Source organism: Stegastes partitus, unplaced genomic scaffold, assembly GCF_000690725.1.
Source record: "Stegastes partitus isolate 25-593 unplaced genomic scaffold, Stegastes_partitus-1.0.2 Scaffold1178, whole genome shotgun sequence".
Classification (NCBI taxonomy): domain Eukaryota; kingdom Metazoa; phylum Chordata; class Actinopteri; family Pomacentridae; genus Stegastes; species Stegastes partitus.
The window spans coordinates 193,174-217,594 of NW_007578909.1; the positions used below are offsets into that span (position 1 = coordinate 193,174).

The window sequence follows — 24,421 nt, forward strand, 5'->3', positions numbered from 1 at the left end:
GAGTAGTTTGAATGCAGGGACAGAGCTTTCATTTGGAGACAGAAAGGAGAATCATTCAATGCTAACAACACAGTCAAGCATGGAGGTTGGGATGTGTTGCTTTGGGGGTTTTTCAGCCAATGAGCCAGACAACCTTGTTCCAGTAAACAGCATCGTAGAAAAGAGGACGACATTAGGAGTCTGGAGGAAAACATCAGGAAAACTTGGCCTTGGGTAGCAGTGGCTCTTCCAACAAGAAATCCAGACCGTACAGCCAAAGTCATCAAGAAATGGTTAACAGAAAGCAGTACAGTCATAATTTTCTAGAAGTCCAGCTAGAACCCGAACCCCATCGAGAATCTGTGGAGAGAACTAAAGACCAGCGTGATGACAAGGAAGCCTTCCAACCTCAAAGACCTGGAGATTGTCACAGAATAGGCTTTCCAAAACCCAAATGGAGACGTGCAAAAAAGCTATTAAGCAAATAAAAGAAACTGTTTGTGAATAAAGCAAATAAATGCTTAAAAAACGTGTTAAAAACAATAAAAAAAAATTAGCTAAAATTTATCCTTAATACTCCTACAACAATATCTTGCAGTCTTTTGTCACTTGTTTGTGACTTTTTTGTCACTTCCATCCAGAAAAATCCCTACAAATCAAAAATTTGACATAACCATGAGTAGTTTAGAGCTTAATTGTTTGCATCTGCTCACTAAAACCATTTAAAGGCTCATCAGGAAGTGTAAATACTCTTAACTGCTTCCTCAAATGTAACTATGCTGAAGAAACTATTAGATCTAAATGGCTATAGGACCATTACGTTGTGAACAAAGGCACTGGTGTTGTCAGGGGTAAATCTAGCGTTAAGTCCCCTGCTGTGCCCTATATGTTTGACATTCCTCATATATTATCTTTATGACTATAAACAACCCGCGAGGCTTTGACCTTCACTGTGACTGAGTACTACGGGGTGACTCAGGAGGCCGTGGCCTTATCTTAGCAGGATGTGGTAAAGGAGGAGGGAATGCACTCACTGTGGGAAGCCATAAAGGGTAAAAGGGACCCGTGAACTTGAACAGTTCTGCAGTGAACAGATTTGTCGGTGCATGACGACCCGTATTTGTAATGACAGGAGGAACGCACTGAGAGCCTGGGTCATAGAACTGCTGCTGTTATGACTGCTGCAACATGTTAGCAGTGTGCTGTCAGGGTCTGAGGACCAAGGTCATGTCTGATAAGGTTAGTAATGAACACCAAAGTGTCCCTCTGGCCTTTTCTTGTTCCTCTTTTCGCCAACCTGAGCGCAGAGTGTCAGTATTTTTCAGAGCACCCGGGGATTAGGCTGCCTTGGAGATTGTGGCGCTGAGGGTGCAACAGGTCAAAATCAGGCAGTCATGTGATTTCTGGAGCCAAAAATTTCATGTAAAGCTTCTCAGACCGACCACCCGTAGAGCAGAATACATTTGGTCTCAAGTACCAATGAGATCCGGCCTGGATAGCCAGAATAAATGGTGTAACTGTTAGTGCTGCAATTATTAGTCCGGCATTGTAATCAGTGATGGTTTGCCAAAAGGTATGTGTCATTTACAAGTCAGCTAATACGTCGGGTTAAACCTAAATAAGTCTGTGAGAAGAACACATTCGTGTAATAAAATCCATTGTTACGTGTTTGGTCCCAGACCTGCCATGTCTACAGCAACTACATTTTTATTATCTTGTACAAAACTGAAAAATCTAGTAAACAACTAAGTAGAGTTTCTCGGGGGTTGTTAAGCCGATACGTTTTGGGGCAGGGGATCAATCTGCAGCACTTTTTTATAATTAACACATTATGTGGTTGTCTTCAGCTTCTACATCAGTTTATCCTTTTCAAGACTAAAAATCCTGCCAACATGTTTGGAATGCTGATGGCTTCCTGCATCTGCAGAGAAAAAGCAACAGAGTTATTTAAGGATGCATAAATCCCTTATTGTTAGCAGCATGTTATATATAATGATGAGGTCCAGTTTAAACTCAAGTCATTTGTTTAAATGATACTTAAAGATCCTAATTGTATGGGTTACATGCAGCTTATAGATTTTAGATGCATCTACAAAGCTTGTTCTTGAGGCAGTGTAGTGCACATCCCAGTTATCATTAGGACGTATGGGCGGTAAAACTGTTTACACTGTCAGGTGAAGTTGGGCACTTAGCCAGTTAAGTAAGCTTTCTACAGCAGTGACAACTGCTTTGGAAACTACAGCAGGATCTTGTGCCAAGTTGAAGTTGACTTGTAAAGGCAACAGGAGTGATCTCCTACCTGGACTGAGCCCAAAAGCCTCCAGAGGAGGCAAGACACCTAACGAGATTATATAAGTTGAACTACAAGTGAACTGCAGGCGGAGGTGCTGCAGCATTTGCACTGGATGAACCATCAAGTGACAGCGTCAGTGATTTAGAATGACTGGACTTGGCTGTAGGGAGATCAGAGGTCGTGAAGCTATTTCAGAGGCCATGCTGAACGCGGCAAGGTGTGGATGTGGAGATGCTGATCTGGATTCAGGGCACCAGTTTAAAAGGAGGTCAGGCATAAGTGTGTACATGTGTGCATGTGCGTGTGTGTCTATGTGCGTGAGTGTAGGATCATTATGTCACTGGGTATTTAGCTGTTGCCAGGGTGCTGCCAGGACTCCAGTTTTGACTGGATTAAAGAGGCTTTTTTATTTTCTAATCATATTAGCTTCAAGGAATCTTACTGCTCAGTTTTGAGCCAGCAGAGTGGGCGGCAAGATCACCCTTCAGCTGTCCTCTCCAGCTGAGCCAAGTTTAAACGCCATGTTTAAGCTCCAACAATCCGTCTTGCTAAAGTGTTTTTTGAGCAAGATGCTACTACTTTTGGCAGCGGCGATCCCTGCGCTTCGTGAGCAGGGCTAAGTCCGTGTTCAGACCAACATTTGCGCTGCAGTGTGACGCCCCCCGGAGTGATTCCAGTAAGACCAGTACGGGTCACTGGGCAAAAAGGTTGACAGTAGCTCAGCTTTTGCCATTTGTTAAAGTGACGTAAGTAAACATTGGGTGAGATGGAAAATACAAAATATTTGGAGTGTGAAACCTTTTCAGAGTTATAAAATCCTGCTCATTAAACCTAAACATGCTGGTCTCTGTATGTCTTCTTGACAATAGCTTGAGCCTTTGGAGGAACGATACTTAAGTAGTAGGTCAACACACTGGTACTTATTTTGTATGGTAATGGAGGTATTTAAAGTACCACAGCTGCCATAGGTAGCCTCTGGGGGGATGATATATTTGGGATTGCAGGTGGATCTGTTGCTTGTATGGGTCAACCGCTTGTTTAGGCTAATGTAGCATTAGCTCATAATGTGAGCTGAGTGCTGCACCGACATTCCCATTAACTCTGTGTGTGTTAGCTTATGATGTGCAGCAGCAGCTTCTGTGGTTTTCCTAATGATCTTTAAGCATTATTAACATGAGGATGCTGAGCAGGAGAGACAGGCAAAGAAAAGACCAAAACATACTTAGAAACTAAATCTGAAGCTTTGCGGGGACTCAGAAAATATCACAGAACTTACATGAAAGTCCTTCCAAGGACACTGGATGAGCGAGTTTCATAAGATACCATTGTTTGTTTTAAATACTTGAAGGCTACGTTTTTATTAATGTTAATATTTTCATTTATTACACCGAAGCTATTCTGAATTTGAAGTTCATTATTTCATAGGTCAGGCAGCTGGGCGCTACAATAGAATCACCATGAAAACCTGAATTATCTTTTTATTTGTAGGCATAATATTGTTTTGAATGACACTAATGTCTTTTTGTTACTTAAAGGCTCCATCCCAAGATATTTTAGACGAAAATAGTTGAATACAATCATTTCATTGGTTTATTTTCCTCTGTGGTATCATATTTTGGGAATGGTGGAACTCAGTGGTACTGTTAGCTTACCAAACATCTGGTATCATGACATTCCTGCTTGTAGCGACATGCAAACACCAACAAAGTCCTCGTCCTGTGTTTCTGCACCTGGCATGAGCTGCGCTGGCCTAAAGGTCAGAGGGGCTTTGACCACTGAGGTGTTTTTTGTTCGGTTGTCGGACCAACTTGGGAAACCTGAAAGATTGTGAAAGCAGACTCAGTGGCCCGGCCTGGATCGGTTTTATTTCACCCAGAAGCTCAGTGTGTCAGTGTGAAGCATGACGGTGCTGCGTACGAACACAACAGTGAGACTTTCCTTCGCTTTAAAAAGTGAGAGAAATGCTCACGATATATTGACAGAATTGATCTGTGAGGTCTGACTGGCCGGTGGGGGATTCCTCAGATCGTGGGAAGTGTGTTTTCAGCAAACCTGTCATCAGCAGAGCACCACATGTCTCTCTCTAAAAAGCAGAGCAGTCTCACATTAGAGATCGGAAACGGTCGGGCCTCCTGTGAGACGCTCTGTTTTCCCGGCTTGTTCACCCCATCGATTTTTCTTAATCAAAGGCTAAACTGATTTACAGGTCGGGGCTGTTACATAAGCCTAAAAATGTTCTGTCTACTAAACAGAATTTTATTTGAGCAAGTGAAAGAAATCTTTAAAAATGTGTTGTAATGCACAAAACCAGAGGTTCAAAGGAATAATCTCTTTCAGCACATTTGACTAAAACTTGGCCTGTGAGCGCTGCTGGAAATGAATGAAATTACAGCCCAGGGATGGAAAATGATCCAAAAAAACACACACCACCCTGTTGATTGTGTCGTGACCCCGTGAGCTGTGGATAAGTGGGTTGAAATAATAAAGCCAAACACTGCTTTGGTGGATTTTTAGACTTTTATAAATCAAACTATAAAACCAGGCCTTTGAATGTGGAAAAAAAAATCAATAGATGCATTTAGATTGGTTTGTGAAGTATCGGTTAATAGTTTACAGCTGGGTGTTTGGTCCATCTGGCCTTTAAAGAGATCCTCAACTTTAATGCTCTTTTGTTAGATAGAAAACTAAGCTTTGGGAATTAGGACAAATGTAGTTTTGTACTAGGTGAAGAAAACAAGCTTATTTTAAGGACTTGAAGAAACAAGACCTTGGCTATTTTTCTCCAAAGCAGTTCAACTTTTGCGGCCGAGATCCTGCTGGTGGGAGAGAACAAAGGGTTTCATTTCAAAGCAAATTTCTTCTGAATTGATTTCCTGGTGCACGCTTTTACCTCCTAAAATAATTAGTAGCTGACTACAGTGTGCTGTCCAATAATTTATTGAAACAGAATGGGAAGTAGAAAATCAGTTCTTATTCCATGAAGCCACCTTACAGCTCACAAATAGTCTTTCCTTACAGGTCACAAACGACCAACCTGAACCTCCACCATAAAAATAAAAAAATAAAGAAAGCTGGTTTTATTCCTGCCAAACGCCTTCTCTTTTGTCCTTCTTTCAGGTTACATTGAGGAGGCTTGCATCATCCCTTGTCCTTCAGACTGTAAACTCAGTGAATGGTCCAACTGGTCACGCTGCAGCAAGTCCTGTGGGAGTGGAGTCAAAGTTCGCTCCAAATGGCTTCGAGAGAAGCCGTACAACGGTGGCCGGCCTTGTCCCAAACTGGACCACATCAACCAGGTACCGACAGTGAAACACAAACTCATCTGTGCGCCAACCAGGAGGTTTTTTTTTTTTGGCACAGCAGGAGATGAAAGTAGAAACTGGAGCTTTCTCTGCTCACCATTATTTCTGGAATATTTATGAACTGTGCTACAATATATCTGAACTTATTACGAGTGTTATACAGCCAACACTAGAGAGAGAGAAATTAATTATTAATGAACAATAAACTTAAGTCTGCAGAGCTTTCCTTTACCTCCTCCTCATTATTCCTGCACTCATTTTCTGCAGAGCTGTGGCACCGCGCAAAGCAATGGGTGCTCTAAATAGATCCTATCCAACACATTAATGCTCCAACGTGTGCTAGTTGACTCCTTAAGGTTTCCATGATTTGCAAAAATGCTCTGCAGGCCTGCGAGTGTCAGCAGATGCAGATTACGGTTGTGTTGATCTGTGCCTGGCAGTGTGTGTGTGTGTGTGTGTGTGTGTGTGTGTGTACCGGCTAAGTTCATACAGGTATTTATGCCAGAGGCTTTTCTGATTATGTCCTCTCGAATGTTGCATTAATCATAGGTTCTGCACTATATGAACAGTTGGCTTGTGCTCATTAATCCATCTGTCTCCTTTTAATCCACCCCAATGCTTGCTGGATGTGACTCACTGCTGCAGGCCCAGGTAAGAGCTGCTTTCCTCAGCTTTTCATAATGTAGTCACAGATGTTAAGTGTCACTGATGTCAGTGGGTCACTGACAGATAAATGTACACAGTCACAATATCCCCACTGTAAGTAAACAAGATGCAATGGCATGCTGGAGTTGTATTTATACAGACATCTCTCACAGGCAGAGATTCTCTTGGGGGCAGAAATAATCTTGTTGGCTGAGTTAAACCTCAGAGAGCTGAGCCAAGAAATCACTGCGTATTAGGCAAAACTTAACTGACAAACTTGCACGGCTAAGACAAAATATTTTTAAAAATATATCCGTAGAGGCCTCTTATTTCTCTTTGACCGTATCTGTCATGTTTGTTCGTTAGCCAAACCCACTGACATTTTCTCTGGCGTCTGTTACGTTTGATTTGCTGCTCGATTCAACTTAAAGCGTCGACCGTGTTCTCCTCAGGTGTACGAAGTGGTGCCGTGTCAGAGCGACTGTAACCAGTATGTGTGGGTGGCCGAGCCGTGGAGCGTGTGGAAAGTCAGCAACGTGGATCTGAAAGAGAACTGTGGCGAGGGTGTCCAGACCAGGAAAGTCAGGTATTTGTCAGCGCGCCTCTCATTCCACCGTGATTATATGCTGACATTATTTACTGTTGACGAGTTAGAGCAACAGTTTGAACCCTTGACCATCTCTTACTCTGGGGGGACATTCTGCTGGCATGGTTGGGTTTGCTTGTCCCCTTCCATCGAAGAGCCACTGCAAATCAAGTCATCATTGTTGTTGTAGGATAATAACATTTTTATGGTGACGGAGGTTGTCTCCTTCAGGATGACAATGGACATGAAGGGTCACTGAATAGTTTGGTGAGAATGAAAATGATCTGTGACATTTACAGTCACCAGATCCCGACCCAAGTTGACACCTTCTGAAGATTTTGACCCGATGTGTTAAACAGCGCTTCTGGTGTTTATTCCCTCCTCTAGAGTTCCAGACACTTGGAGAATCAACGCTAAGGTGTCTTGATGATGTTCTGGTGGCATGTTGTGGCAACTAAGACTGTTGATGTTGTTGTTTTTGTTGGTATATGATTAGTCAAAAGAAATATTTCATCAAGTGTTTTTTTTCAACAAACATCTATAAAACTAACTTGCCAGACAATAAGACAATTTGCTGCTTTTTAAATAGATTTAATTTGACTGTTTGCTTTTACTTTACACGTCATACATTCAGTCCACCAATAGTTAGTGCCACACCGTTAACAAATGCCAGTTATGTGAATGTGTATTTAAATTAGGTTTCCTGATTTTAGGTAAACATGAAAATGCTGTTTTGGCTTGCCTGACCGGTCTAACATACTTCAGCTGCCAAACTGCTGAATTTACGTTCCACACATGTTCAGATGTGCACTGTAATCACACTACAATAGACTCATGGGTCATAACATCAGGTCTGACAACAGTGGATTCAAACCCAGACTCTCACACACACACAGGGGTCATCGTCACCTCTACAGCCCTTGTAATGGTCAAGTTGACACGTTTACATCATTGCTGGTGATTCTGATGTACCGTCAGGGTGAGTAAAACCTTAATGGCCACAGCTGAGTCACTGCTAGAGACGGTGAAACTATCAGTGAAAACAGTGACAGTGTTGCCTCGTCTTTATCGTGTCAACTTGAGTATGAAAAGCTGTAATATGGATGAAAGGATCCCAAAAACTTGGCTGTGGCTGTTGAGGAGAGCCGGGATTTGATTAAAAAAAAACATTAAAATAATGACTTAGATGCTTCTCTATTGAAATGCATTCATTCACTTGGTTAGAACATAAGATGAAAGTAAGAATAAGGATGAAGCCAAGTTATTTCTGTCATTAAACTGACCTTACTTACCCCGAGGAACGCATCCCTCTGGGGGAGAAATACACAAGTTGTCCGGTGCTTCATGTACCTGCCAACTCCACGTCCAATTAAAACACAACGTCTGACTCTTCTTTCTTCAGAGCACAACAGCTGCATTGTAAAAATAAGGTCAAACTCTGTGTTTCTTGCCCGATCCCAAAGGTGTATGCTCAACACCATAGATGGCCCGTCGGAGTCTGTGGAGGACTACCTATGTGATCCAGAGGAGATGCCCCTGGGGGCCCGGGAGAGCCGGCTGCCCTGCCCCGAGGACTGCGTCCTCAACGACTGGGGCACCTGGAGCCGCTGCAGCTTGGTGAGAGCTGAGCTCAGATCACAAAGCAGCAGCTCAGCTGTCTGGCACAGAGTAGATACAGGAACGTCAGACTTCAGTGAAGCCCACTGAGATTTATCTTGATATCTTTTTCATGTCAGAAATATTTTCTCTGCGGCTCAAGGAATTCAAAGCGTAGCTGCACTGTATTATTGTGAGCAGTGTGTGAATCTTTGTCAACAGGTTATTTCTCGTCCACCAAGGAGGAATAAAAGAGATATATGAACTGGGAAGCAGGAGAAAAATAGCTTATATATCACCTATATTACACTGTACTCACTGTGCATTCAGCAGGGACTCGAGAAGATTTATGATAAAGACCCACAACTCAGGAGCAGGTTTTCAACTAACGCTTTGTGATACGCCCACACCTGCATATATTTCAATAGTAATACGGTGACGAACATAAAGCTGAAGGGAACAATATTATGCCTGGCTTGTGAACATGATTTGCCAGACAACAACAAACTGAAAATGATTTGTTATATTTTCAGAATAGACACAACACTCAATACTACCAGGATAAATGTCCATTTCACTGGCCAGCTGACGGTATCATACGTAGAACGAGACCGTTTATCCGCCTCTACATCATGGCCTCAGACCTTTTTCTGTTAAACAGAGTGATTTTTGAATTCGAGCTTTATGAAGAGACAGCAACCTCTGATTTCATCACAGTAGCAAAGCACACACCTACAGGCTACGGCACGTACGCAATCTTCGTTCTTCCTTTTGCAAAAACTTGTAAGTTGTCAGAACATCCTGTTCAGCTCCTCTGCCTCTGACATCTCTGATTCGTGGTAAAAAGCTGCTTTAACTGCTCCGGTTTTACCTGCTGTTCTCACAGCAGCGCCCTGGCCATTGTTAATCACACCCCATTCTCTCCCAAAGTGCTCGACGCACCGACTTCCCACAATTCCAATCTCGAATGGAGTCTGCAGTGGCACCAGCGGGGCCTCCAACATGTTTTATTCATCATGCCAGCAATGGAGTTATTCAAAAAGCTGTCATTTTCTCCCCCAACTCTCACCACTGCAAGCAATGACCGTGTAGAATCTGCTGGTTTATAATTCCAGCAGAATGTGTGTTTCAGGACTCCTGTCATCTCCTGCAGGATAAAGTCAAATTCCACATTCTGGGATGGACACGTGAAGGAAGATCTACTTGTTTTATTTACCTTTGTGTTTTTTGGAGTTTTAGTTTTGAGCAGTGATACGACATCCTTCCAGGGAACAAGACCACAGAGAAAAACACATGAAGTCTTAAATTAATCGTGTCCCTCTAAGTGCTGAAATAATTTATAAACAGGCAGATTGGCACAGCAAAGATGGACGTCATGAACGCTGCAGCTCAGGGATATGTCTGTTTTCAGTCACTCTCTGCTTAATTATTCACATATTCTAAAGGCTCCGGTTTTTAATGAAACGTCTCCGTTACAGCCGTGTACCAGAACCAACAATCGAGTGCGGACGGCGTACACGCTACGTTCCCCGAGCGTGGGCAGAGAGTGTCCAGAGATGACCGACAAAGAGGCCTGCAGCCTGAACCTCAACTGTTTCAACTACTTCTACAACATCACAGGTAAAGAACATGTTGGAGAGCCTGAAATTGTGCACAAAGCCACGACGGACAGGAGACCGGAGCCGAATTTATTGACAGCCGTTTGTCTTCTCAACATGGCGGTGCTGCCGGTGCTTTGTGTTTGGATGTTTGATGCCGTGGGTGTGTCGGGTTTCTCAATTATAACCGAATCACAGCTCTTCAAATGTGAGCTATGAGGCGCACTTTGAGTAGCGCTGCAAGCATAGACTCCATCTCAGAATCCTCATTTGTTGCAACAGCAAGACGAGCAATCGATAAATGACTCATCTGATTTCTGTTTTCACCAGCCTTTTGTTTCTCGGTGTAAGATAATTACAGACCTCGCAAAGTTCTGTCAAACTTTGCACCATGATGACGTAATGCTAATGGAGCTGTTTGGAGTCCTGCGTACAGCTGCTCTTCGCAGAACTCGTCTCTGATATCAGGATAATTTTTTAGTTAGTCGGTTGTTTGTCAGTTTAGCTCGACTTCTCAAGCAAAGGTTCGCACAGTGCTTTCAAACCCCCGCAGTAAAACGCTTGGCTGTCGGCCACTGTGCCTTGCTCATTGGCTGCTCTGCGGTGATTGCCGAGCGCGGAAAAATACACGTTGGATTGAATTTTAACTGTAACATTTCCAGAAGAGATTTGAGCTGGCAGCCTTCCCAAGCTGTCCTCTCTAATCTGCAGGACATCACGGAGGTCACGCTCTCACATTTCATTCTGGAAACTGTAAGAAACTATTTCCCTGCACATGAGCAGAAACAGAGTCTGGCATTGTTATGTGTGTCGTTAGGATTTGTTGTGTTGCTTCTGTTGTGCTTTGTGAAGCAGCCCACCCTCCTCCTTTGTCTTGTACGCAGGGAGACGTGACATATAATCCCTACTGCTGAGTTCACAGTGGCAAGCAGGTATCCCAGGGTATATGTACATAATATACAAGCAGAGATTATTATTGGATAAAGCGTCCTCTTTTTTTTTTGTTGATGCAGAGACCGTCGAAACTGTTCCTTCCTGCACTCCTCTCTCCTTTTCTCACTGTCTTTCTTTCCGTCTCTTACTGTCGCTTTTTCTTGTTGCAATCTCCCTATTCTCAGTCCCCAGAGTGCCACAAAGCTCCTCGGCAGAAGGCGACACAATTCCCCGAGTTGAGCTTGCAAACGAGCTCGCTGCAGCTAAAAACAGCCACTCATCTTTGTCAGCGGATGGCACACTTCATGAGTGATACCTCAGCCTCCCTGTTGTTGCAGTGTGCCTTTTTTTTTAACAACAGCATGCACACTGTGGTTGTTTAGAGGCATTGGCACCCCTAAGTCTGGAATAAATGTTGTCTTTTCTCTTCACAGAAATCATTTTTTGGAGGTGAGAGGGTGGCTCGATTCAGCCTCCTAAAGCTCAGAATATTTCTCGGGGAAAAACTTGTGTTGATGCTGCTTTTAAATGCTGGTTATTTTTGAGAGGCGGAAACTCGAAGCAGACCATACGGCCACGCAGCTCCATGCTGGCATGAAAGGATACTGATGGCAGCCAGATTTATTGGATTAAAGTGAGCTGTTAGAAACCTTAAATGGCCTCTTTGCTGACAAAGTAGTCATCTGTTATCGACAGTGATCTTCACCAGCCAGAAGCTACAGAGACACTGAGCTGCACACAAACAACAAAGAACGCATTGATTATTTTAAGACAATGGCAGAAGAAGAAGAAGAAGAAGAAGTATGTAACGCAACAAAGGTAATGAGCTGAAGTCGAGCTCACAGAACGGCGAGGCATACTCCCCGTTCTGCTGAGTCATCTCGAAGCCTAAAGTGGCTAATTTGTATGCACGGCATGTAAAGCGTCAAAGATCTATCCGGATACGGTTCTGTGATGGCTTGAGAGTTTTAGTGTGCGTCAGCAATCTGGCTGGTAATTAATTTGATAGTGTTGCACTGTGTCAATATCAAAAATCTAAAAAAAAAAAAAAAATTGATGGATATTTTCTGTAAAAGTCTCTGTGCCTCCTGCGACAGACTGTACATCAGCATATAAACCCTTAAGCTAAGCGACTTTCAAAGCAACACGAGGCAATGTGGTGCGACAGTGTCTTTCTCTGTGTTCACCCCGAAAACGCTAAGACACAACGCCTGTTCTCACTGTTTGCCAGTTATTCGTTCTGAAGTGTAAGGAATTCGTGACAGCTGAAGATTTTTTAACACCTTTGAACGGCGTCTCCTTGTGTTTTGTCGCGCCACGTCATCCCGCTCCGACTGAAAACACGTCCTCGTACAGACGCAGAACACCGGTGAAATGGTGGTTTCTTGTGACTTGAATACATCTCCCTTCCTGCTCCCGTCTAAATCTCTGCCTTCTAACTCTGCCTGCACCCAGGGTGGTTAAGTCAACACTGGTAGATATTCACTGGATGTGGGATAGTTGTGTGCTCTAAACGCTGATCTTGTGAGGATCATAAACCTGTAAAACCGGAGAAAGTTTGAGTGGTGAATGCCAGGATTAACAAGTCACATGATTGCTGGTAGATTTTCATGTCGTTGCCATCAGTTGTAAATACTCTACATCAGCGGTCTTCAACCTTTTTTGCACCGCGGACCGGTTTGAAGCAAGAAATTTTTCTACGGACCGGTCATTACGCACATAACAAATAATAATTGTTTTTTTTTTTCTATTGAAAAGTTTCATAAATAAATAAAATTAATTTTTATTGCTTAACATGTTTACTGTTTCTCTGTCTCAGTATCAAGTCTCTCCCACTTTCCAAAGCAGCTCTCCTGAGACGTTTGTTGTTGACTGACGGCTTCGTTTAGCAGCTGGGCATAAAAACTGACAGTCAAGTGCGGAAACGAACACAAACGGAAGTGACGGGAAGACGAGCTAGTCATGTTTCAAAATAAAACACCCTGCAGACTCCGCTGGAAATAAAAATAAACCAATAAAATGTTTTTATTCTATCTCTGCGGCCCAGTACCAAATGACCCACGGCCCGGTACCGGTCCACAGCCCGGTGGTTGGGGACCGCTGCTCTACATCACAACCATTCCAACCTTTGCAGGCTTGTGTAGGCAGGGTTTCTACAACTGGATGGAAAAAAGGAAAATAAAAGAGTATTTGTGGTTCCAGACTATTTCTTCAGTTATATTTGTAAAATATGACATTTCTAAAAATAAGTAATTCACTCTTTTAACTTTGCAGCTTGAATAACACGCTATACACTGAACTTGTCTGAGTTTTGTGTAAATTGATTTGTATGAGCTACAATCTTCTGGCAGTTATTTGGCAAACAAATGCACAATGTTTGTTAGCAGTTGGATATTAGAGCAATTTCTTCCCACGATGAACATCTAGCCATTGGTACTCAGAAGTTTAACATGTTTTGAAAAATACTCAGAAAGTTTGGTAGTTTGCGTCTGGAAGAGGCTGGAAATTTGAAATAAAAAATATGTGAGGGGCTGCTTGGTGGTTAGCACCGTCGCCTCGCAGCTAGAAGGTCGCCGGTTGGCGTCCCGGTGAGGACACCCAGGATCTTTCTGAGTCTCCATGTTCTCCCCGTGCAGCGTGGGTTCTCTCCGGGTTCTCCGGCTTCCTCCCACAGTCCAGAAACATGCTGAGGTTAATTGGTGATTGTAAATTGTCCGTAGGTGTGAATGTGAGTGTGCTTGGTTGTCTGTCTCTAAGTGTAGCCCTGTGATAGACTGGTTACCTGTCCAGGTGAACCGGCCTTCACCCTCAGTCAGCTGGGATAGACTCCAGCGACCATAGTGAGGATGAAGGTGTAGAGATGATGGATGGATGGAAATGCGTGAGCGGCCAGAGCTGTAGACTCTAGACCTGAGCAGAATGTAAAGCTGCTTTAATTCATATTTTTAGATTACCAACAGACTACATAACAATGTTGTTACTTGGCACAAATGAGCATCACCCAACTCAGCCATTCCCTTCTGTGTTTGGAGCATTTAGCTGCTTACAGTCTATAATTCTGGTTTCCACTCTGTGTTGTGAGAGTTTTATTTGCAGACAGATCAGCTGTTTTTAGCACAAAAACTCTGTCCAGCATCGGTTAGCAGATCCATAAAGTTAGCAACCAGTTGGAGCGTTTAGCAGCTAAAGAGCCAATATTTCCTTCAGGAGCTGTTTTATGCAGAGCTCGGGCAAGAGTGAATATTGGGCTTCATCAGTTGGCCCGAAACACAACTCCAAATAAATGCTCCTGTTGGCTGGTGTCTGCTGAATGTGTACAGAAGCAACTGTTAACTCACACCTACAGTAACTCGGTGCTGATATGTCAGCGTTGTTCACAGCTTCCTTTCCGCTGCCTACAAGTGTCCAGAAAATCAGTTAATGCAGGTTCTAGTCAAAAATTACAGCTTTGTCTTGTATTTAGATGCACTGAAGGTTTAACTTGCTCAATTTTAAGACCTTTTCCTGTAAATATTTGGATTTTTTTTGCTTGACTTTGGCTCGACCCAAAACACTTTGTACCGGCTCTTACGTCTGTATGGTTGGAAAGTGAACTTTTCCTTAAGTTGCACTGGCAGAAGTTCTTTAACATGTTTGTTCATATTGTCATTCCTCCCTGTGTGAGACCTGATGTAGCTCTGAAAGTCTGGTTTTGTAACATGAAGATGTCCCAGATAGATCATTTGCCATCCTTAAGACATTTTGCTAAAGAGACGAGGACACAGTCAGCTGGTTTGTCTGCGGGACTTTTCTAGATATTTGCTGAGCTGATTGCAACGTGTAAGAAACGTCCATCCGTCCGTTTTCTACCATCTGTCTGGATCAAGATCTCGTGGACCGAAGCAGAGCTGGCCAGACTTTCCTCCATAAATAATCCTGCCAGCGGCTCCTCACCCAGGCTCTCCTCCCGGCTGGAGATGCCCAAACCACCTGAACTGGCTCCTTCCAATGCAGAGCAGCAGCGATTCTACTGTGAACCCCTCCAGAGTGACTGACCCTCGCTCTGAGAAACAGCCCAGAACCCCAACGTAGAAAACCCGTTTCTGCTGCTGGTGTCTGCGATCTTGTTCTTTTCGTGGCCAATGAGGGCAGGAACGTAGATCAGCCGATATATCAACAGCTCAGCCGTTTGATTCAGCTCTCCTGACCACAACAGTGTCCCCTACACTGCAAACCGATGAGTCAGCACCTCATGGCAGTTGAGGGTTTTGCGGGCCCCAGTAATCCACGGAGCTGTGTGGTCTCCCAAAGCAAATCGGTCTTCGGTGGGGGGGCCAGACTTCAAAAGATCCCCACAACACCTTGCTCAGGAGGGGAATGGCAGCCGAAGTCCTTGGCTGTCTGTTCCCAGCTGCTGGCTTCAGGGTTTAAGAAACAAATTCAGAAAAAGCAGCAAAGTCAACTTGTGATGCTCAGAGGCAAAAAGACTTGGCGGTATTATGTGGCATTACGTTTTAAACAATACTCTGCTGTAAGGGACCGTCTGTGGTGTTTCAGCCTCTCTGCACTGTAGATTATTCTGAGCTGATGTTGGATTGCTGTTTTTTTCCAACATGAACAGCCATGTGTGAACATGTTTGTGTCGTTTCAGACTGGAGTACCTGTCAGCTGAGTCCTAACGCCGTGTGCGGAAGCGGCATCAAGACCCGGATGCTCGACTGCGTTCGCAGCGACGGGAAATCAGTCGACATGAAATTCTGTGAGGAGGTGAGACTTGCAAAAAATTCCTCAAGTATCTCCTTTTGTTTCTTGGGCAGCTTAGTTTTTTTGTACTTTCCTTCTTTGACACACTAATTTTTCTTAATGACTTAATCACATCACTCATTACAATATATTACCATCCCCTTCCAGTACTATTAGGCCCACAGCAACATGAAATATTCAGCAGTATTCCCATGCAGAGATTGTTGTCGTTGCTCCAGGCTGAGCGCTTTATTCATTCATAATGTGTCTCAGCTCGCTGTAATTGTAGCCGGCGGGCTGTGGCAGAGCCGTCCCCACAGCTATTTAACCCTTGGCCCACTTCATCATCTGGCTCGTTCACAAAAACACATCGTGTCAGAATGGCTTTCACAGCAGCCTTGATATTCCAACTCTGCTGGCCTGATGCTGCCCAGCAGTCTGCCCTTTGCCAGAACAAAGGCTTCTGGGAATCGCAGTATTGAGAGGTCAAGCGGCGTCGTGGCCGTAACAGATTGAGTTTGCCGCGTAATGACTGTGTGAGTGATTTGATGATGTGTCGCGAAACGTTTCTTTCATTTCAAACTCGCGCTTGCAGTTGGATTTGGAGAAAAAGTGGCAGATGAACATCTCCTGTGTGGTCGAGTGTCCCGTCAACTGCCAGCTGTCGGAGTGGTCGTCCTGGTCAGAGTGCTCGCAGACCTGCGGACTGGAAGGTGAGAGCCGTTATTTAAGCTGCACATCTTTATCTTCAGTCATTTTCAGTGTGATTCAGTTACAGAACAAATTGTTGTTTACTCCATCAGAAGGTTTGGGTGGCCGTCATCGGCAGCATTGCATTTTATTCATCTACAAAGCATTGTCAGGAAAATTACCTGAATGTCTCACTTGTCTTTTTAATCATAGATCAATTCCTCAAGATGTTATAGTCTTGGAAAACACACTCATTAAAACTGAGATCTGGAAACAAGCTTTTAGATATGATGCACCCAAGTATTGGAACAAAACTCAAAACCTGTTGAGATGAGATCGTCTGATCCTATGTGACGGGTTTAAGGCCCTGGTGCCCAACACGGAGCCATACGAGTGTTTTCTTTAACCTTAACTTGTACACTTTCTCTAACTTATGATTGTTTATTCTGTACGTGAGAGTCTGTGTGAATATCTATTCTCTGTATTTTATCCTGTATTTCTGCTTATTGTCGTGCTTCCAGGGCTCCCATGAAACAGAAACTCTCATTGAGGCTTTTCCTGGTATAAATAAAAGCTCATAATAGTGACAATAATAATCAAAAACCTGATTATGGCAGGAAGAATAAAAACTGTGACCTTTCACGAACAAGACTGGGTTACCATTCCATCATAAGTTACACACAATCATTTATCTTTTCTACATTTTTACGTCTTCTGCACATTTCCTGTGAAATAATGATGTAACACTGCAGTGAAAGCCAAAGTAAGCAAACACGGGAAGGTTAAAAAAATGAATAATAAACCAGATTTACATCAAAGATAGTCTATGAGTGTTTTGTGCACATGTTCCTGTGACGGCCGGGCTGGAGATCTCTCAGTGACACTTTCAGGGTGTTTCTTCAAATCCCTTCACATGGATCCAGTGATGAACTGATTATATCGCGGTGGTCAGAGGTCACTGTGACCTCACGAAACACTCAACAATTTATACACCAAGTGTGACAGAATTTCATGCAAATATTAAATCGAATTGCAGTGATGACGTGACGACATTTTATATCCAAAAAGGTCAGCTCCACTGTGACATCATAATGTTTCCACAAAACTACTTTCTGGCCGTTATTCAGTGCCATTAGTCAGGAACAGAAAGAAAGACGGCAGCTTGACTGCTTGATGGAGGTGAGACGTATAAAAGATGATGCCGTATCGACCAGGCTGAGCTTGCTCACTTCCCAGTCTTAACGGCAAATGGCTCAACTCTTGAGTTTAGAGCAGACAGTAGGGACTTCTGATTCAGGACTCAAGCGGAGTTAACCTTTGACATCACTCGTCTCCTGTTGGTTCGTTCATTACAGACGTTGTTAGAACCTCCAGAACCTTGTTGCACGTTCACACGGAGACGACAACTGATGGACAAGGTGTTGAGGAAATTTTCTATGATCTACATAAAGTCCAGTAGTCCGAGTTGTCTTTGTCTTCTTTTATTCAAAGCTTTGAATGTACAGGTCATACAGAATGCAAGCAGTCTGCAGGAGAATACACATGAATGCAGGCAGCATAGTATTCTTATACATGTACAGGCGTGGTCTTTACTCCAATGGTAGTAGAACAATCCCATGCTGGAAAACAACAGCTGGGTGTACAGGGTGTACTCATTCACAGACATTTAGAAGACTAAACACGCAGGATCAGGCATCAATAGTCTAAACACATGGGATGCACAACTTCTTCTTCCCATGTACAGCCACTAGTGTTTACCTCGATGTTATGGGAACACATTTTGGGCCTGTAACCTTTCCACTCAGCTTTAATGAAACTTAGAGAAACTTGCTTTAACATTATTCATGCAGATGCAGTATTTTTCCATTACAAAGGCTTTCTGTTTAGCTGCAGCTTAGTGGCTGAATCACTGTGGTTGTACTCGACAGCTTTGAGTTAGGAGTGCACGCGTGTGAGTTAAAAACATGTAAGAGCAAAAATAAAGAGAACTTTCACACGCAGCACCGTTTGTCCCACGTTTGCATTTGTTAGAGGACAGTTTTCTGTGCATGTGAGGGACTAAAGCATGTTGTGGCTGAGTGAACACATGCATGCTCAGCGTTACATACTAAAAAAAAAAAAAAAAGTCGCACATCAGACACTTCCTGCTCCCACTGGAGGCGTTTGGCAAGAAAAACTCACAGAAGCAGAATAGAGGAAGTGTTTATTTAAGAGAAGGCTGTTGTGTTACCGTCTTGCCAAATGACCGGCGAAAATTTGTCCTCCTGTTGCCTGGTTGTTGTTCCGGCGGTTCACACACAATTGATTCTGTCCTATTATATCTTCCTGCTCCTCGGGGCTGTGGGAGCGCTTTGAAGAAGAGGTGGTACTGCAGCAGTTGTTAAATCACAAGGAATAAGATAAAAGTTTAAAAAAAGGCTAAAGGAGCAAGAGGGGACCTCATTTGATGTCTTTTGCGTGTCGGTGTGTGGGAGGTTCTCGTATTGGAACAGGATATGAAACGCTACAGTTTGTGTGTGTGACTGTGTGGGAAGGCCGGTTTGTGTTTCACGAGTTGAAAGGTGTTGTCGGTTGGCAAAGGGGCACTGCGAGGTGAGCGGATTGCCGGCGAGGCAGGGCGAAAATGAAAGAGGAATATGCATCAAATGGAGGGTTGTGCGATTTGAGAGTGGGAGGTTTACAACAGGTACACAGGAAGGTTGCGTTTTGAAAATGTGTGTGAAGGGCCTGTGCGTCGAGTCTTTCAGCTAATTCATAGCATCAATTCTGCACTTAAATCAAACGCTCTCCGAGGTTTTGTAATGTATTGGATTTATTTAAACAGAGGTTGCTGACTGATGTGGAATAAAAGCCTTTTTACTCAAGCTGACCAAGAACCAATCAAGGCGGCAGAGAGAAAGAGCAGTACTTCTGGCCATTTAGAAAATCCTGTTCTGTTAAGTGAAGTGCTGTTGTGCACAGTCGGATTCATTTAATGCATTCAAAACAAACACATGCACATGCATTTAAAGTGGGCTCTCTACAGAGGGAATGGATGGCTGATGTGCGGTAAACCACAGCGGTCAGTGCTCGTGCCAACGCTGTGTGCATTTAGTTTATTGTGCAGAAAACAGCCCTGTTGAACTTTGCATAATTGTATTGTTTTATCGAGAACTCAAAAGCTCCAGAGGCTTATTAGAAAAAAAATAAAAAAACCTCCTGACATTTATCTTCTGTCATGCTGGTAAAACACAACAGTCAAGTTTCACTACTGGAACAGAGAATTGATTGCAGAGGATCTTTTTGTTTTTCTGACTTGAGTGGTGCTTAATTAGGCAACACAACCTGGGCAATATCAATAAGGACTTATTGTTTGAGAAGGACGTAAAGATGTGACAAATATTTGCCTAAAGGGTGCGTAATTGTCACAGGAAAATAAACAGATGATTGTATTTCTGTCCCTCCAGGTAAGATGTGGCGCCAGCGGTCGGTGGTCCAGGCGTCTCAGGGCGACGGCCGGCCGTGCCCCCTGCAGATGGAGCAGTGGAAGCCCTGTCCCGTCAGACCCTGCTACCGCTGGCAGTACAGCCCGTGGTCCGAGTGTCGGGTGGAGGTATGTCCATAAATCACAGCGTTATACCGTAATCCTCCTGGAACATTAAATATTAATAATTGCATTGATCGCCGTCAGATACAAGAAATGCAACTTTGACAGGTCCCCGGCTTCGCTGAGATCAATACCTCAGAGTTTGAGCCAAAAAATGTGGATTTCGAGAGGCAGAAATCTCAGCACCTGGCAGGGAATAATGGAGTATTTAGTATTGATGAACAACCTCATCAAATCCCTGCTCATACAGTTATTTTGAGAGATGGACAGTAAAAATCAATCTAATGCATCTTTAATGCTGATACATTACAGTAAACCAAAAGCAACGCCAAGAAATTTGGCAGCCTGTACACTCCCATCTGCATTGTGTGCCACCAGGTCACATTATTAAAACCGTCCACTGCGGGGCTTTACGACACACAGGAAAACTCTGTATGTGCAGTTTAATGGGCTGTTATGATTCATTCAGATCTTTTCGTCGACCTCGTTTAACCCTTTTACGTGTCTCTAGTCTCCTCCCTCCTCGGCTTTATCAGATGGAGAGTCAGCGTTTTCTAATTATTTTCACCATCATCTTAAATTAACCGGTGCATCTGTGTACAAACAAACTCTTGTCTTACTTTGTAAACCACGTGAGGAGCAGCTGCAGTCTGATTCATGCTGTAAAAAGAGCAAATAGATTTCCACACAGCAGCAGGACGCTCGGTAAAGTTTGCCGGCTTGCTGAGCGGGTTGGAGATGTGCAGCCTGTCGCCTGCAGCTCTTCATCTAACAGCTCACTGCTGCTGCTGCCTCTTCTCCCTCGAGAAAATTAAAACGATAACTAATTTTAAACAAATTTCCAGGTCGTGTGTTGTTTGATTTCTGATGACTGATTGTGATTAGCGCTAACCAACGGTGGCAAATTAGTCGCGGCGTACTGTGACTGTGGTACAACAAAAGCTACCCTATGGCTCACCACTTGAATATTTATCACAAGTTGAAGCTGCTTCAAAGGAAATGTTTGCAGTAACCTAATAAAGCTGTCGTACGGTCGGAGGAGAGTGAACGGCAAACAGTGGGAGTGACATTAAAGGGCGCAAATTAAAAACAGGAACAATGGGCCGCTTTGCTTTCCTGTGAATCTCTCATGTCTGTCACTAATAATGTAAACTACTAAAAATGAAGACGTCACTACAAGTTGTAAATATTGCTAAATATACATATATACAGCTCCCTCCATAATTACTGGCACCCTTTGTTAAGATGTGTTAAAAGCCTTAAAATAAATTCATTTTTTTGTTGCAGAAGCATCCTCTCACACTGAAAATTGTAGAAAAATGTGACCTTCAGCTCAACTCAAATGAATTGTTGGCAAAAGGGGGTTAACATCAAGGGTGCTAATAACTGTGGCACACATGACTTGATGTAAAAGAATTATTTTTTAATGTGGGATTTTTTTCACACTGAATAAATGCACTTGAATTAAAGGTTGAATTTTCCTCTTTTTTTTCATTGTGGTCCGATATTATTTAGAAAAAAAAACTGAATTTACTAGAAGCACATCTTAACCAGTAATTATGGAGGGTGCTGTATAATGTACATGTAGGTGATGTGCGTCCGTCTCAGGCTGCAGGTTTAAATCGCTCATTTCATGTAATAATGTTTCTGTGATCTTTGTAAAAGCCCAGATCAATACCACGGAAAATGGCATTATTTATTATTTACTCTGTTTATTGGTGTTTAGACACAGTGTCTTTATTGGTCAGCAGCCAGTTGAATAGTTTTGTTTTTGTTGTCAATTAAAATGGCAGATAGCCAGAAGTCCACTCTCTGGTATTAAGCCGTTACCAAGCGACTGCGGCGTCGTTCCTCCCTCTCGCTGCGCTAACTCGCCGCCCTCGTTCTTCTTCTGTGGTGCCCCTTTCAGAACGTGGTCTGCGGACACGGCATGCGCTACAGGAACCTGTCGTGCTTCGTGTCGGATGGTTCCGGCGACGGCGAGGGCAGCCTGGTGGACGAGGAGCTGTGCAGCAGCCTGGAGCTGGCCGTGGACGGGGACAAGCAGATCACGCTGAAGGAGGCCTGCATCCTCCCGTGTCCAGGTAACGCTTCTGCCTTCGCACACTGCTCAGTCGTGGTAGTCGTGGTTTAACTGTGCTGCAACCTTTTAGTCACGTCTTCAAGCTGGACAGAACAGAGGGGATGTTTGATTCAGCCTTGATCTGTATTTGTATGGACATCATTTTGATTTCTCAATAAAAAAGTGAACGTAGTGATGCACGATATTAAGATTTCTGACCGATACCGATATTAAGATTTCTGACCGATACCGATATTAAGATTTCTGATATCGCTGATAATCAATATTACAGATATCGATAATCAGTTTTTGTTTACACCGAAAAATGAGTATAAGCACTGTGAGAAAACTATTCAAAAGAAGCCTAAATTAGACCACATAGTCTTCTTTACTGTTTAAAACAAATGTAAACAAATTTTAAGATATTTAACGTTCAAGTCCAGGATCATTTAAGTGAAAACATCTGTGAAATAGCAGCAATATCAAATGTAGAGTCGAACCAAATCAATCACATCAGGTTTATTGTCATTTTGCTGTACAAACAAGATGAGAGATCGTTTCTTCAGGATCCAAAAACTAAAAGCAACTGATATATCATTCATCCCCAAGTAGAAGTGTGGCTAAAATAAGTCAGTTATTACTTGATCTAGATTTTATGTTTTGAATAAGAAATGCTGCCTAAAAGTACAAGACAAAGCGATTGCAATGACTCACCAGATATTCCACTAAAATGCTGCAGACTGGTTCGGTGTAGCTCATAATGTCGTGTTTATGTCCCTGTAAACATATCAGCTGCTAACATTAGTGACACTTGAGTTGATCAAGTCTGTGGTTGTTATGATACAGAAGTGTGTCAGTAAATGGAGTCTTCAGGTTACTGTGTCCTCACACTCCAGCAGGAAATATCAGCATCAACACGCAATTAAGGACCACTGTGCGTGTCCAGTTCTAGCTATTAAAGCAGCAGCTTGCAGCTCCAAACACATGTGAAGACGCTCCTTCCAGCTTTATGTTGTAGAGCGCAGAGCATCGTAGAGTGTTTGTCAGCAGTTTGATTTATATCACAAAGCAACCGCTGCATTTTATTTGTTACGGGACAGATTATATCATCTCCAAACAACAGTATATTTTCATGAAATTAAACGTGGCTTCATCAGATGAAGGCAGAATAAATGTTCTGGGTTTGTGTAGCTGTACTGTTTAGTGCAGGTGACATTTAATGGTGGGTCCCATACTTAACGTCACATTAGCTAAACTTTACATACACTTAGGTCTTCTTTTTACTTCCAGTTTTATACGACACGTCCACTTCTTTTCCCCTCACGCTGAGTCACATAAGAAGAGTGTAAAGCACACAAAGGCTTCCACTGGAGGAGCGGTCAAAAGGCGATCCCTCACAGGCCTCCCACCAGCCAGCGCTATTTGTTGAAGTGTCCGGCCAAAGCCAGAGGCACCGCTGTCGGGAGCTGTTTTCTGTTTCATGTGGAACGCGCAGACTATCCGGACCACCTGCTCTTCCACTGAAATAGACAAGAGGCGAATCTAAATGGAAGCTGTGACCCCTACAATTCAATTTATTCCATTTGTACAGCAAAAGACACATCGAAGCGCAGTGATTAAAACGCGCACGCACGCACAGACGGAGATAAAATAACAGCAAAAAGGGGTGCAATCAATAATCTGTGTGGGCAAGATAACAAAAACCCTGAGGACTCAAACAAAAGACAAGATGGCACGCTGAGATACAGCCACCCTGAATAACAATCTGCTGCATTGTAAGTGACAATAAAGTGTAGATTATTTTATGCACTTGCTGGCTTCATATATGAATAGAGGTGTTGATGAAGAGAGAACAGATTGAAGAAGTATTTATTAGTGTTGATTAAAAGCACAAACAAGCTCACAAGGTGCAACGACACAAGACACTACATATGGGGCTTTTCATAAACACAGGTAATTAAAAGCTGTGTACATACTGAATTAAAAACCCCCTTCAGTGAAAATCAGCTTGTTGGTTTACCTTCTTACTCGACTATATGATGTGTTTACGACGCATTATGAGAGAACGTAGTCGTCAGCGCCATGACTGAGCATTTCCAAACCACAGGGCACCAATGACAGTCTCAAAAACACTTCTGGGGTAAGAAACCCGACGGACCGATCCTGTCAACCTGCAGGGTGGGACTCGTAGTCATATTTGACGCCAGACTTGTACAGACGGATTAGTCCAATATTACAAATTGCCATCGTGCAGCACAAAGTAGTTTTGCAGCGTTTGAGCAGAGTCATAGGTGGAGTAACGTCTAAACTGTTTAATACAGGAAATTATTGTTTTAATTGAAGAACGTCTAAATATGTCTTTGATGCACAGAAATGTGTATTTAGGGGTTAAACCAACATCTAGAGAGAGACTTAAAATGGTTTGGATG

The 24,421-nt window shown here is 43.2% G+C and overlaps 1 protein-coding gene across 1 annotated transcript in view; it reads left to right on the forward strand.

Moving 5' to 3' along the window:
- The window catches only part of LOC103368609 (thrombospondin type-1 domain-containing protein 7A-like), a gene marked incomplete at its 3' end in the record, with an annotated part of 183,588 nt that overhangs the window by 139,968 nt on the left and 19,199 nt on the right, over positions 1-24,421 (forward strand). The window contains exons 14-22 of the mRNA XM_008297023.1: positions 5,390-5,568; positions 6,220-6,225; positions 6,672-6,805; positions 8,269-8,422; positions 9,880-10,021; positions 15,563-15,678; positions 16,250-16,367; positions 19,791-19,936; positions 21,840-22,014. Coding sequence (XP_008295245.1) covers positions 5,390-5,568; positions 6,220-6,225; positions 6,672-6,805; positions 8,269-8,422; positions 9,880-10,021; positions 15,563-15,678; positions 16,250-16,367; positions 19,791-19,936; positions 21,840-22,014 — 1,170 coding nt within the window. The remainder of the gene's footprint in view (positions 1-5,389; positions 5,569-6,219; positions 6,226-6,671; positions 6,806-8,268; positions 8,423-9,879; positions 10,022-15,562; positions 15,679-16,249; positions 16,368-19,790; positions 19,937-21,839; positions 22,015-24,421) is intronic.